This window comes from Apteryx mantelli, chromosome 4 (genome assembly GCF_036417845.1).
Source record: "Apteryx mantelli isolate bAptMan1 chromosome 4, bAptMan1.hap1, whole genome shotgun sequence".
In the NCBI taxonomy this organism is placed as follows: Eukaryota; Metazoa; Chordata; class Aves; order Apterygiformes; family Apterygidae; genus Apteryx; species Apteryx mantelli.
The window spans coordinates 71,707,543-71,722,114 of NC_089981.1; the positions used below are offsets into that span (position 1 = coordinate 71,707,543).

At 39.1% G+C, this 14,572-nt stretch overlaps 1 protein-coding gene across 1 annotated transcript in view; it reads right to left on the reverse strand.

Annotated features, from left to right (window-relative positions):
• Positions 1–14,572, reverse strand: part of CCDC88C (coiled-coil domain containing 88C) — a 98,048-nt gene that overhangs the window by 3,429 nt on the left and 80,047 nt on the right. The window contains exons 21-30 of the mRNA XM_067296940.1: positions 12,749–12,892; positions 11,131–11,317; positions 10,743–10,888; positions 9,255–9,344; positions 7,583–7,824; positions 3,717–3,899; positions 3,266–3,334; positions 2,509–2,577; positions 1,307–1,602; positions 63–278 (exon numbers count right to left, since the gene is read on the reverse strand). Of these exons, the coding sequence (XP_067153041.1) occupies positions 63–278; positions 1,307–1,602; positions 2,509–2,577; positions 3,266–3,334; positions 3,717–3,899; positions 7,583–7,824; positions 9,255–9,344; positions 10,743–10,888; positions 11,131–11,317; positions 12,749–12,892 (1,642 nt within the window). The remainder of the gene's footprint in view (positions 1–62; positions 279–1,306; positions 1,603–2,508; positions 2,578–3,265; positions 3,335–3,716; positions 3,900–7,582; positions 7,825–9,254; positions 9,345–10,742; positions 10,889–11,130; positions 11,318–12,748; positions 12,893–14,572) is intronic.

A 14,572-nucleotide genomic window follows, 5' to 3' on the forward strand; every position in this document is an offset into this window, starting at 1 on the left:
CATGCTAGCAAAAGCTGTGGTAAGTTGGAAGCTGTTGCCTTCATAGCAAGAACAACGGATACCCTGGGGATATACAGTGAAGTAGATCTCCTGTTTCCCCTGCCTGTTCTGTGCCTCACGCTGTCAGGACATGAATGACTGAGGACCAATTCGAGTGACTGTGAAGACTCCTGATGGAGGGAAGGACATAGGGAGTGGCAAGAGGGATACAGTGCATCAGCTTCTAACAGAAATTGGTGCAATGAAATCATTTCACTCTCATTTAAACTGCGCCGACACTGAAAAGGAACAAGGATGACAGAAAGAATGAAAATGAAGACATGGTCAGGTAGTTACAGACAAAAAAAAAATCAAATATTAAACATGTCTAAAAGCTAAAAAATGTACTTAGGATAAAATGGGATTAGGAGACATTTAAATATTGGTCTGAAACTCCAAGGACCAGAATTCACTAATGTCATAACATGGTACAGCTCTGTTGATTTCAGCACTGCTACTGAGGCATTCATGAAACAGGAACATCTGTTCACTTACACCATCAGTGAATTGGCTTAAGACATTAACATGATTGATACTGCACCACTTCACTACTAAACAGCATGTCTGAGCAGTAAGTGACAAATGTCATCTAGAAAACAAACATTTCATTTCTGATAAAGCACTTCAGAGTGTGGCATATTCTTGCTGCCACTGAGCCAACAGAACAGTGCCAATCAGCACACGAACACACAGTACGGGGAAAGCACTGGGAATGTCCTTCAGTAAGGAGAATACTATCCCAAATGTGGCAACAGTATTTTCTGATCAGGACATGTTTTTAAAAACTGCCTATTTTTTACTTCACTTGAAAATTACTGTTAGCTTTCATTTCTAATTACAGATAAAGCAGCTGAAAACTGCAGCTGTGAGCTCTGTGACTTCAGATTAATTCTATGGAAAAACACGTAGAAAGCTTACCAGTTCACAAATTAATATACCTGGAGCTCAGAACTGGTGACATAACAGGAAAGCCTAATCACAAAGAAGTCTTTGATTTCAAAAAGCCCCAGCAGTCCAATATATATTAATTGCAATGAATTACCTGACCTGCTATAGGCAATATAGCAAAATAAATTAACTGTGCTGTGTTAAAGTTAATTTTAGTTCTTGCAACTGCTTCATTCATCGAATTATCGATTTGCAAAATTTGATCGCTCTCTGCAAGTTCCACAGGTATTTCCTAGTTTGCTTATGCCCTCATCCCCCCAAACCAGCTCTGAACAGTTTTGTGGCATCTGAGATGGGTTATCTAATTCTGTTTACTTACACTTGGTGGGGATAGCCTGTTGCTCTCTTCCAGGAACTCTTCCAAAGTTACCATCTCACTGCCAGGTGAGGCAGACCGTTGCCTGCCTGTGTAAGACTGGCCTGGAGTACTCTTCTGAGGTATATCGTAAGAGGTTGAGCCATTCCTGTGGAATTCATGCCTGCTGGTAGGGCCTAAGATGGCTGAAGCAGAGTGAAAGGAATAGTTGTCTCGGAGCAAGGCTGGTGCCTCTCTGCTTGACACCGTATCTTCACTGCTGAGGCTCTCAGTTCTACCATGGATATGGTCTGAGGAACCTGAGGAGAAGCATAAATGCCATTAAAAACACTCTTTTCCCCTCATTTTTGCAAACTTCTCACTGAGATATGAGCTTTATGATACAGGGCCATTTCCACAGAGTAGATACAATTTTTCTCATTACTTTCTTCTCCCACAAAACTCAATGAAGTCATAACTCTGAAAAAATCAGAACTAATGAATGTCTTACAGCACAAAGAATAGCAGTAACTCAGATAAGGAATTTTATCTGTGTGGCCAGGTCCTCAACTGTAACTGAGGAGTAGAAAGCAATACTAGCTTTGCTTTCTTTCTGTCCACTGGGGCAGGTCAGTCCTGAAGTATGAACCAGTTCCTCCAGGTTACGTGGCTGTTAGTGGCCCTTGGTAAGTGAAACAGCAGGAAGGAATTGACATAGAACAAGAAGTGCTCAAATAGGACCTCTTTACCACCTCTATGCCACTAGAAGTTCTCCCATTCTTGACTGTGTGTGATCAGAGCACCTGAATTTGCCAGTGGTAAAGCAGAAAGTGTATTCTGCCACAAAACCGGATCTGGTTTACCCTTCGAAGACTCAGAATTTTAGCACATCCATATAACACGTTGATTCAAGCTGCATAAAAAGAATGGCAGAGAACTGTTTTTATAAAAGGAGTTTGAGTGGCCTGCTGCTTCCCACAATATGATGCCAGACTGAAGCAAAACTAGACTTTGTCTCCAAATTCACCCCTTGCCAGAATCAGTCTTAGAAAAATACTTCTTATCAGCAGTGTTTCAATTCCCCAGACAGCCACGTCCAGATTACATAATCATTACAATTTCAAAACAACAGTCTTCAAATTTTTTTGGAAGGAAACCAGTATTTTGCATACAATTTCATGTAATTTCACTTCTTGTTTGTCAGCACTTGGCTCTAAAAGCTTTACCTTTCGAGTTGAGGGGTGAGCTACTGCTGGATGCATTTCTACTGCTCTCTGAACTGTCTGGCCTGGGCACTGGAAAACAAAACTCCATTAATTCAAGCAGAGCTTGAGTTTCTTTAATTTTCTGAAAGACTTGCCTATGGCCAGCCTTCTAAAAATAGGACCTAAATCACTTTGGAAACATTAACAACGTAATATGCGCAGGATGACAAATGTAATATACACAGGATAGCAAAGGTTGGACACAACAGAAATCGTTCTCATTTTTTAAGTCAGTTGTTCAGGAACATCTCATTTTCTCGCTCATTTCTTGCACAAAGAATTATGTTCTGCACTTTGCTTCTAAATCAACTATACACAGAAAGGTACTGCTGTGCCGCTGTTCGTGTGTCCCGTTCTGTCCCTCCCCCCCGCCAAATCTTTTATTGCTGATTCGCTCCTTTTGGGAAGAAATTAAACTTTGTTTGGAAAAATAAGTATCAAATCTGTAGGAAATGCATTAAGGTAACTTTCGCTGTGGCAAGTCAATTTGTTTCAACATCAGCATTATTTTTGAAAATTTATTTTGGGAAAACATACATTAAAAGCTTCTCAGGAGAAAAATGAACTATTTAGGTTCACATTCCCAAAATGCTTTTGTGTTACTACATCTCATTCTATCATGTTTATTTAACTAAAATGCTCCAGGACAGTTCACGTGGATGCAATAAAACAAGTCTTAATGTAGAGAGTAAGAGCATTCTTAATGCTTCAAACTTACCATGTTGCCTGGTGCTTGCAAACTCCACCTCAGGGGACTGCTCACAGAGATTATCTCCTGAACTATAGCCTAGAAAGAACACAAAACTTAAACAGACAATATTAAACACAGGAAGGTCAATCCTTCAGGTGGTCTGAGGTGATCGAGTGGGTTTATAGAGCCAGTACTGGAAGAGCAGCCATCCTCTAACCACCACTATGAATCACTTGGCAGGGGACCAGGGCAGAACTGATTAATACACGCTAACGTGGTCTCTCAAGTTGAGAGCATTACCAGAGTAAGGAAACCCTGTATCTGATCAGTTAAACCACTGAGCAGATAAAGCAGGAGCAAACATACTCCCGGGCTCTGTCTTTTGAACTTGATCTCCGCTAAAGGCTATGTTTCACCCAGGCAGGAACTACAAAGTAGTCTGATTTGTACAAACTGGTAGATCAAATGCAGCACACACCTTTTGGTCTGCTCTGGAGCCTGAAGATGGGGGTGGAAGTGTGCAAGTGAATAGCTGAGGTAGAGTAAGTCCTGGAATCCAGCTCCGCACAGCAGTGCTTTGCTACAGAGTCTGCTGAGATTTCAATGTTATCATTGCTGCCTCCATGATGGGAATTCCTCTTTTGCTTTAGGTCCATTAGCACTGAGGGAGGGAGAGGTAAATGAGTCAATGACAAATAGCACAAGGAGACTTGTATTTATCCACCCATATAAACACGACAAGCAGGCACAAAAGACTGCACAACAGAGGCGCTACTTTTGCAAGCTTTTCCATTAACAGTTCACTATTGGGTAGGAAATTTCTGCCACCAGTTTTTCAATCATGTGTGCTCTCTCTAAGGTGTGGGAGTGACAAGGGCTGCTTAGTGCCAGTGGGAAGGTTGATATTATACATGCAACAGCTACCGTGAAAGGAGGAAGAAAAGGAACAAAGATGTGAATGCAGAAAAAATAATTGAGGTGTGAAATTTCTTTAACATTGTTCCTTGCAGGCATATTTTATAAGCACTTACTTCAGGAATTAAGTAGAATAAGGAAACAGTAACAAAAGTCACACTCTTACTCAAAGAGAAACAGTCCTGATTTGGAAATTATCTAACATGATTGACATACTAAGCAAATTGCTTTCAACTTTACATCTTTGCTGTGGTAAGAACTCATTCTCTACAGGGTTAAAACTCTGCTGCTCTTATGATGGCTTTGCTGCAATGATTTTTAGGTGGAATTCCTGGGCCCTTAGCAGGAGAGCAACAAAAATTACCTGCTAGAATATTATTTAAATTTAGAAAGCTGAAGATATCTTTCCTAGTGATGAGGCAGATTAATTAATTTATTCAGTTTGCATCTAACAGTTGAAGGCACACACAAAATGGAAGAAAATTTAAAGAATTTACTATAGGAAACAGCCTTAATGAGATGCAAGATACTAGTTTCCCATGTATTTCTTTGAAGAACATGTGTAATTAATAGTAATTAAATGCTGAAAACAAGCGGAGCACAGTGGTCAAAACAAACAACTTGCAGAAACAAAAGACAAACAGTTAGTTCAAAGCACAGAGCAGCAGCAAAGCTGTATTAGAGAAATAGACCAAGTTACTGTCGACTTAGATGACTCTTGGAAACATGCTTCAAAAACAACGTCTTCTGCTACAGTCTGTGTGAGCCCCCTAGCACAGGGCCTGCATGAGCTCACAGCATTGAGACTTATAGTGCTCTTGTAGTGGCAATTACAGGCTAAAGCTTGGCTTTAATAGTTTGTATTTCTAATGGACTTTGAAGATGCAATTAATCTGGCATCTATGGAACGTGTTAATTGCCCTTGAGATAGACAATCTCTACAAATCCAAAAATGGGCAGCAACAGGCTGCTGTGCCAGCGTCCTTGGTGGTGCCACAGAGGGCCCACTTCTCAGAGTCAGAAGGGAGGTGAGGTTCTCTGGTCTCTCTGCCGAGCTCCCCTGTAAGCGTACTGCCTGGCACGCATACGCTTCGCCAGCGCTGAGAGGGGACTGAAGCCGCACATTCGTTTCAGAAGCCACCAGAGAGTGGCTACCAGGCAATAGACCCACGATGCATTCTTACTCTTACAAAAAAACCCTCTCAAAATCAGAACAGCAAAAACTTAAGCCTTATGCCCAATCCAAGATGAATTTTCATAGCTGGAATTGTAAAACCTCTCTAAATATCAGGTTAGAATTCAAATATCAAAACACCTTGTGGAGAATAATTTTCCCAGCAGCTTCCACTCTATATTCAAAGCTAGACTATTTGAAAGCAAAGATGTTAAAAAATTGGCATTTTTACATTTAGCTGCACAGAATATTGGAAACTTCTCCAGTATTTGAAAGTGCTTATATGTTAGGTTTGTATTTTAGTAGGACTAGAACATTGTACAAAGCATAGCAACAGCAGGCCAGTTCAACATTTAACTGGACATGATGCAAGTATGTGATTGCAAGAAAATATTGAAGCACGTAGCAACTTCACTTACTTATAACATGCACCACAGCCAATATACATACGCAAACTGTATGCCATGAGGTCCCCTAAGTGTGCTGCATTGAAGAAATGATCCACAGTGTGCAATAATCATCTTCTACAGGAAAACTTAAGTCCATGTTCACTAATCTGTGCTTTTATTTAGAGTATTGTAAAGACATGCTGAGTGTTTCCTATAAGGTGTGTGTTCTTTTAAGGTACGTGGGATTTTTTTAAAAATATTTGTCAGAAATAAATGAAGATAAATGCTAAAGAAAAGGTGTTAGAAATCTCCCAATTCCGAGAAAGAAAGAGGTTCATTAGGAGAGGATGGGATGTCGGAAGATGACCAGAACCGGAGTCGATTAGAGAGAGACTGATGATTCGATGGAGACTTAGGAGTCTTTTCTTTATCCTTGATTTTGCTTCTCAAAAAGGCAATCTTTTTGCGTTGTGCAGCTAAATTGTTATCACCCAGGTATCACAAAAAGAAGAAAAAAAGGGGGAAAATTTTGTAAATAAAACTTAAATGTTTTAAAACAGATAAAGAGAACGCAATCGGTGAAAAATGAAAAAGGCTAAACAAAGACTAACACATATAAAGCTTGGTACAATAAATATAAGCAACTCCATAGAGAACTAACTATGATCTCCCCAAATATATTTTTATTAAAAAAGCATGCTACTTGGTATATATTCAAGTTTCCTTGATGTCCTCTAGGCTTTAATACTGATACTCCTCATCTCAACATAAGCATGTTTCACTTAAAATCAAAAACAATGAAGCCTCCAGAGAAATTTCCGCCATCTCTGACACTCAGTGACGGCCTGGTTCTGGGGAAACGCGATCGCAGATTCCCAGGTGGGAACTCTGGATGTATGCTGAACACATTTAACATCTCCTGGAATCGTATGGATGATTTAAGACATGCATTTTATTTTAAGTGATTCAAAGATCCTGAAGAAATAGAATGAAGAAAGGGGAATAAAAAAACCAATGAAACAAACAAACAAAAATTAAACCGAACAGACACTCGGAGATGACACCAGTTCTCAACTGCTTGCTCCTCTCCTGTCTCCTGCCACTTCCCAGCGAGAAACAAATTCTTACTTAAGGACTAAGTCCAAAACTACTTCTTGAAAAATATTCCTAGAGGACAAAAAGTTATTATAGAGAAACCGACAGGAGTGATCTCAAGAGAATTCATGAAGCTTGGCGTATATTTTATCTTCAGTAAAGATCACTGTTTGTTTATTTTGAAGAACTTTTTTTAATTTTCCCATAATTGGGAACACCTGATTTACTGTATAAACTAACTCTGCCAAAACAGAAAGAATCATCATTTTATATCTTCCTTATGTTCCTTTTACAGTGTTCCAAAAATCATTTCTGCATTTTAGATTAAAAAATTCTTTATTTAATTCCAGGTCAAAACACTGTGTCGGTCACCAAAATAATTAGAGATTATTATAAATTAGCATTTTCAAAGTTGTTTCTTTTCTATGTGCGCCATCTCCTGGCACTGGCTGTAAAACCAGCTATTACCCATTTGAAGAAAAGAATAGATGTTAATGAACTGTAATATTACCTGGACCAGCTTTAAACTGCTTTGTTGCAAAGCCACTGTAAATGAAATACTCCCACAAATTTATTCAGTAACATGCAATACATTCAGACAAACCAGGAAACTATGTGCAAAAGCAGAAGGGTCATTAAAAAAAACCACAATACATTAGTTTACTAAAAAAAGGGATATAAAAAGGGATGGAGTACCAACATATTCTATATATTAAACCTTTCCAAAAAATAAACTGTTCAGCCTGTGAATTTAAGCTGGGTATCTCTTACCTTTGTTTGAAGAACCTCCAGGGTTCTCCCTCTCTTCCATGGTGTTTGACCCTTGAGAGGTGTTATCCTGACTGTCTTGTTGATGTTTCAGTTTTTGGGAGACGGATGGAGAGGCAACTGTTTCTGGGGATTCAGAATGCCATGCAGAACTCTCTACTGATGGCTTCAGCTGCTCCCTTGTAGTCTCTTTCTTTGGCTTGATTAATTTGACTAAGGCTCTGGCTCCAATCCAGTGGTTTTTCCTGATAAAGCAGTTTTTGTGCATGGGATCATAAAATGCTTCAAGAAAATATTCACTGAAGTTTACAGCTGTGCTAAAACCATCACACATTCTGATTTTTTACTCTATCATGAATTGGTTGGAAAGACGCAGCACAAATTTCAGAGAGCTTGATATCTGGTTCTCTCCCACAGTCAAAGTTATTTTACAGAAATATTTCTTCAGCATACAAAATGTGAGAAAGACAACTCTTCCCCCCTACTAGAAATCAAAACTACACATATGGACCCACACAAGACATTTTAACAGTGTGAAAAGCTCTACTACCTGAACAGGCTGAGAAGGGAAGAAATGAAAGCTGCTCTAGAGATGAATTCTTCCCTTTGCTAAGGCTATCAATCAGGTCCATGTATGACAGAATTAGCTTGGTCATTTTTTATTGTTCTTAATTTAATCATTTTAAAGGTTTTTCTCTCTGATGGACTCCTTATTCTCTCTAAAACAGCACTTCTGGAAGCTCTACTGCTGCTTGGTCTCTATGTAGCGTCCCATCGTTTCTTAGTGATGCTAACCTAGTGTTGGTGATGAAGCAGTTCCAAAATGTAGGGGTTTTGTTTGTTTTAAACAAAACAGATTGTTTTGTGCAGGATGGTTAAACTACCCCCCAGTGTGAGTAGCCAGAAGCATGACCATTTGTTGCTCAGCAAGCTTTCACATCCGACACCCTCCATTAATTCAAACAGAGGGCAAGAGGCAGCAACTGACCATATATATTCTGAGGCTCTAGCAAGAATGTTTAATAATTGCTAGTTGACCATCAGCTCAGCATTATTTTAGCAGTTAACAGTTTCATATGCCCCAATTCATGAAAGCATGAACTCATGTATTTCTGGAACCATTTCCTGACTTGAGGCCATGGAAACTGGTACCTTCAGACAGTCTTAAGCTTTTCTTAGCTATGAACAGATTTATCACTGAACTTCAGAGTGACATAATTTAACTAAATGTGCAGCAATGTAGATTTAAAAACATGCTCCCTCCAAAAAAAACCCCCAACCAAATAAACAAAAAAAAAAAAAGAAGAAATTTCGTTTTCCATAAAGAGAAAGGATGAATGTGCATCTCTTAAGGCATATGCCAGTCTGGTCACTGTGAATAACCTGTGAGGGATGAGATGATAATTTTCAGGACAAATTGGCTCTATTCTAATTAACACTTTCAGATTCTGATATGAAAACACAGGACCATCTGTGAGGCACACTGCTCTACATCAGCACAACCTAAAGCATGGCTGCTGCTTTACGGATGGATTTCCAGAGAGACAGTGAAGACAAAAGTGGAGATATCACCATTTGTCCTTATTTCAGATGGAATTTCAATTATCTCCAGTTACAAAGAGTCCTTTCTCACCCTCACAAATCAATAGTAGAAATGAACCCAAATGGGACTTACTTTTTTGGAGTAGGATCATAAAACTTATACTGATCCATTATCTTCTCTTCAAGTTTTTCCTTGTGTCTCCTTAAGGCATTTAATTTATCACTGTGAAGGGGAAAAGCACATTTTGAACTACCCGTATAAAATTAAGCATGATCAAAAACATGAAAACCAAAAGCCACAAGAGGAAAGAAAGTGAAATACCTTCCTATTATAAAGCCATACGTAAGCCTCAGAATCCTACTGAGCCCGTTCACTGTCTGTTTAGAGAGGGCAAATGCAAAACCTCTCAAACTTGCTGATGAGTGAATATTTTTGCTCAGCAGGCATAAAAGGTGAAAGAAGAATAGTAGATTTGTTAGATTAGTCATGAATATCCCCCCTTTTTTTGACTAGTGGATGTCAAGGTTAATTTTTTTTGTTTTTTTGAATATTTGTTTGCTGATTCTTCACCCTCATTCGCAGATCACTGACAAATTTCCTGGGGGTTAAGATTCTTACTTGCTCAGCTTGAACTTTTTCTCTCTGTTATAACAGGTTATTTTACTCCTGCTCTGCTTACTCTGTTGTAACTAGGGAAATTAATAACATTTTATCTTTTTAAAACTACTTTGATCTCCTGTGAACAGTGTCAAAGCACTTTCAGAAGTGCCATGCAGGCTTACTGATTTTTATTCACTATTTTATTAACACCCAGAGAGGATGATAACAATCCCATAAGCAAGAATCTACCTTCATCCAAGTAACAGAGCTAATGTATCTCCAACACAGAACTATCAAACACCTGCATAAATATACTTGGAGTACATTTGAACCACATTCAGTTGCTTTCAGCAAACAATTTCTAACACTTCAACTGTGTTATCCAATACTGAAATAAAACTTTGTCAGTAATTCCCATACCATTCTGAGGTGCTTGGACTAAAATTCTTAGGAATGCTTTTCGTCCTTTGTAGTGATAAGAGAAATTCACTGTAGTGAAAACAGGATTCTTTGTAAATATATGGTAGGTTTAAAAAGAGCGTATTAAGTGTGTCACCTTGAGCATCAGAGATAGACTCATGTATGTTGAAACTTGAATCCTTTAGAAGAACATGAAAGGAAATATTCCCTATAATGCAAATGACCAAAACTAAGGGAGTACAATTATTTGTTTTTCTCCAGTAATCTAGAATATAAAATGACTCTAGTAAGTAGTTTTAGCATTCCATTTATCATAGTTAAGCTTTTCACATTGGCTCATCTGCATTGCTTGTAAAGAGTTGTGAATAAAGTGTGCTGTTCAGGTGACTCCTGAACATCTTTTGTGGTAAGCAATGCAAAGAAATTAGCTAGCTTCTGCCCAGTACATACATCTCCTCTTGAACATCCCCCCTTCCAGCCAGGCATCAAGTAGACCTACCAGTCTCCAGCCTGTCCTCCTACTCCTCATAGATGAGTAATTTTGTGTATTTACCTATAAGGTTTCTTTAGGTTTCACAAGCTAAATTTCTAATTTCTTACATGTATTGTTTCTGTTCCTCATGATACTGCTCCTTGTTCTCCATGTTCTGCTCCAGCAACATCTGATTCTGCTGACTCAGCATCTGAATCTGACTCAGGAGATGATGGTTCTCTTCTTCCAGATTTCCCTTTAGACGTGATAGCAGCTGTTAAACAGAAAGACAGATGAATCTCTTCTCTGCAACTGACTTCCCTGGAAACGTATCATAATTAAGCTAACACAGTAACAGAACAACCTGGGATACAAATCGCTAAATTCTGAAGTAAATGCGGATGTCATTATGACCGTATAGTTTGACCTGCTATTTAAAACTTGCCAAAAACTTCACACAAAGAATGTTAGCTCTCTAACAGGAATCTAACAGTATACCTACTTATAGCAACTCACCTCACAGTGGTTATCCAGCTTAGTCAGAGAGATATCCATGGACTGGTGTTGTTCTTTCAGCTCATCGTAGCGAGCCTGCCAACGATTCAGCTCTAGCTGAGAGTTGTTCAAGGAAGTTTTCAGCTCTTTAGTGTGTGAATGCAGCCCTTCATACTCTGCCTTTAGTTGGCTGTGCAAGAAATTCACCCTAAACATGAAGAAGGAGGCAGGCTTATAAAGAATACTTCATAGAAAGTACTTCACATTCAAAAGGTCACACCATCAATGAGCAGCTGTCACTAAATCTAAAATTAAGTTCCAAAGACTAATTTCTAAACATTTTTAAATTTATTACTGAGCAGATAATAAAATGTTATAGAGAAGCAATAAGAGCATTATAAAACATATCAGATCTACAACAGAATTAAAGGGAAAATAGATGGAACATGTTTGATACTTCCTCAATTTGTAGGACATTACAAATTTCTGAGGCACAATGCATTTAAGAGCATTTTGATATAAAGCCAGCTCTATTTGTCACAAAAAAAGAATACTCAGAAAATTATTTTTCTGATGCATGAAATATGAGCATTAGTGTGTCCTGAACTGTAAGATATTGTAGTGTTATAAGATAATGCTGTAGGATTCTTTTAAAGCTTTTGGTAAATCTAAAAATAACTACTATTCCTGAAGGCATAAAGTTAAACAAACATGTAAATAGAAAAGACTAAATCCTGTATCTGCTGACAGAGCAGCTAAGCCTTCTTCTCTCCCAACACTGCAATTAACATTTTGCAACATCTTCCCTTGTCGCTATTAGAACAAAGATTCAGGTTGAAAACAGCAAACCTGAGGAAACCTTGTTTGCAAAGCTGCAGTGTTCTAAAGTACACTTTAGTACTATAAAGTACACTAAAGTACAAGAAGTATATTTTGTGACCGAACTTAACAGGTGATTTTTAAACATGATTCAATCTGACATTGTTTGTACTTGTCATGACCTTAGCACCTTATTTGTTCCAAACTTTTTCTTAAAACATCTTTGTAGTATGAACAGTGGCACTGAACTGGTCATAACGATGAGTGCCCCAGTAGGGGTGTGTGTGAGGGTGTTATGTTTTACTGTTGTGTTATGTAAACTTTGGAGGCTAGCTTACTGAAGGGTTTTAGCATGAATAAACAGCAACATTAATTCCAAGAATTAAAGCATATTGTGTAAAAAACATAATACAGTTTTCCTTATGAGAGGAAAATTGGGTAGGAATCATTTCACACAACTCGAGATTTTGGCGAGTCTTGGGTATTTGTAGTTCTACTTAAATACAAGCTCTTGAAAACAAATGATTGCAGAAACAAACAGCTTGTGAACTGAGCCACAAGTAGCAGTTTATGTTGAATGAACAAAAGTCCCAGAATCAGACCATGTCTGAAGCACTGAATAACAACAGTTGTTGACAGTGTAGATAATCAGCTTCATGGACAATGAGTTAAACAAAACAACCAAATTAATAAAACAGATGTTGGGAGAAATGAACAGATATCCTGAAGTGGTAGTAAAACAACAGAGCAAAACTACTGTGTATTTTGCATAATTGACTTTTTAAATGATATATACAAGAATTTGGCAAGGGTGCCATACCTGTCGAGTTCCTCCCTCAGCTTCTGATTTTCCCCAGTGGTTATTGCATTTGTTCTCCTTTCTTGTTGCAGAACCTCTCTCTCAGTTTTTAAAACTATTTCCAGCTCTTCCAGTTCTGCCTTATGTTTCATTAAACTGTTGTATCTACAAGAGAAGAGTAAGCCACGCTCTTAGCTTTCATTCATGTGTTTTTCTTCTTCTAGTTGAAGATTATTTTAATAGATGATACTACAACCATCAGAAATGATTTTATTTTCTGACTGTTCAGTTTTGTACAGATTTGTGTGGTTAAAAATCCACCAAGACTGAAAAATTCCACAGTGTGGATGGAACTCAGCTTAATCTGTAAGCCCAAAAGGAGGGTTTTTTTTTTTTTTGGGGGGGGGGGGAAGGATTTAAACAAATTGGAATGCAATTGTCAGAACCTTATTTCATTTTCAGATCCTGATCATTTGATAGAAAGTACATGAGTCTCCAGGGTGGAGAGAAGCTGCATGGTTTATCTGGGTCCTTGTTCTTAAATAATTATCAGTGGCAGGTTTCAAGAAGATTACTTAAAAGCAGAAAGCAGCAGCCAAAAAACAAAACAAACAAACAAAAACAACCCCCAGTGAAATGAACTACCACCTCCTGCATACTCTAGGCAGACAACAAGGACAGTATCAGTCAGAGGTGACAGTGAAACACCCACAAGCAGAGGCTGACCTAGCTGCTTGAGGGTCTGCTTGTTCACCAATGAGAGCTCCAGGGGCGGCACGGGTGCTTGCGCCTGGGCCTCAATGGCACAGGGCTCTTTTACCAGGCTCATTCAATTTGTGTGCAAGTCATCGACAGCAGGGACTGGGGCAGAGAGAGAAGGCAGATGCTTTCAACTATATTTTAAGTTTCCTAAAATAGCAGCAACGGTGGCACAGCTTTGCTGATACCTGGCACAGGCACAGGTTAGGTGGGCTCAGCTTTGCTGAGCGGCTACCGTGCCTGTGTTCAGAAAACACTGCTCAGCGTGAGGTGGGCTGAGGCCACTTTGTAAAATAGCAAGCTGTTCTCAGAAGATTTTCTCCTCTGGTGGCCTCTGTCAGAGGCTGCGCCCACCCACACAACTAGCAGAAACTACTGGGGACACTGGTGCAGAGAAGGTCAAACGCACCAGCACATTTGTTTGTGACAGTGATAAAAGGATATTGCCCTGAAATATGCCTGGGCAGAGATGTCTATGCCACTCGCAGAACACCCATTTTAAGCAATTTTAAAACAGCAACCAAACAGAAGACACAGCGATGCTTGAAAAAGTTCTAACACACACTGTCTGCACCTGTCCCACCAGCCACGGCCGACTCATCCTAGCAGAGATGAATGCAGAGCACAGGCAGCCGCTCCGCAGCCACTGAAACTTCAAAACAAAAAGAAAAGCAGCAGAGAGCACCAAGTACATTGGCTCCTGCCAACTTGTTTTTCTTTCAGGCTACCATTCCCTTCATCCCAGAGTCATATTACAGCCTGTCCCAAATTTCAGTCCACTGAATGGCCACGCAGAAAAGTACCTGTCTCCCAGACAAAAACTGCTTTTTACTATTCATTTCCACTGGTAGCAGTGGAGTTTAAATTAACCTTATTTGTTTTCTTCCTTCATTCAGCTCCAGGACATTTCAAATTCAATGTCCATACAACAAATGGAAGAACCTGAAAGCAGAGGAAGGTTTCACATCCAGCTCCCAGAAGGATTTTCAAACAAGACTTTGTGCCAATCCAGAGTTTGAGAAGACAAACTCCACAGTCAATACCTTGGCAGAGATTACCTTGGCCTTCTCTGTAGAAATGCTTTCA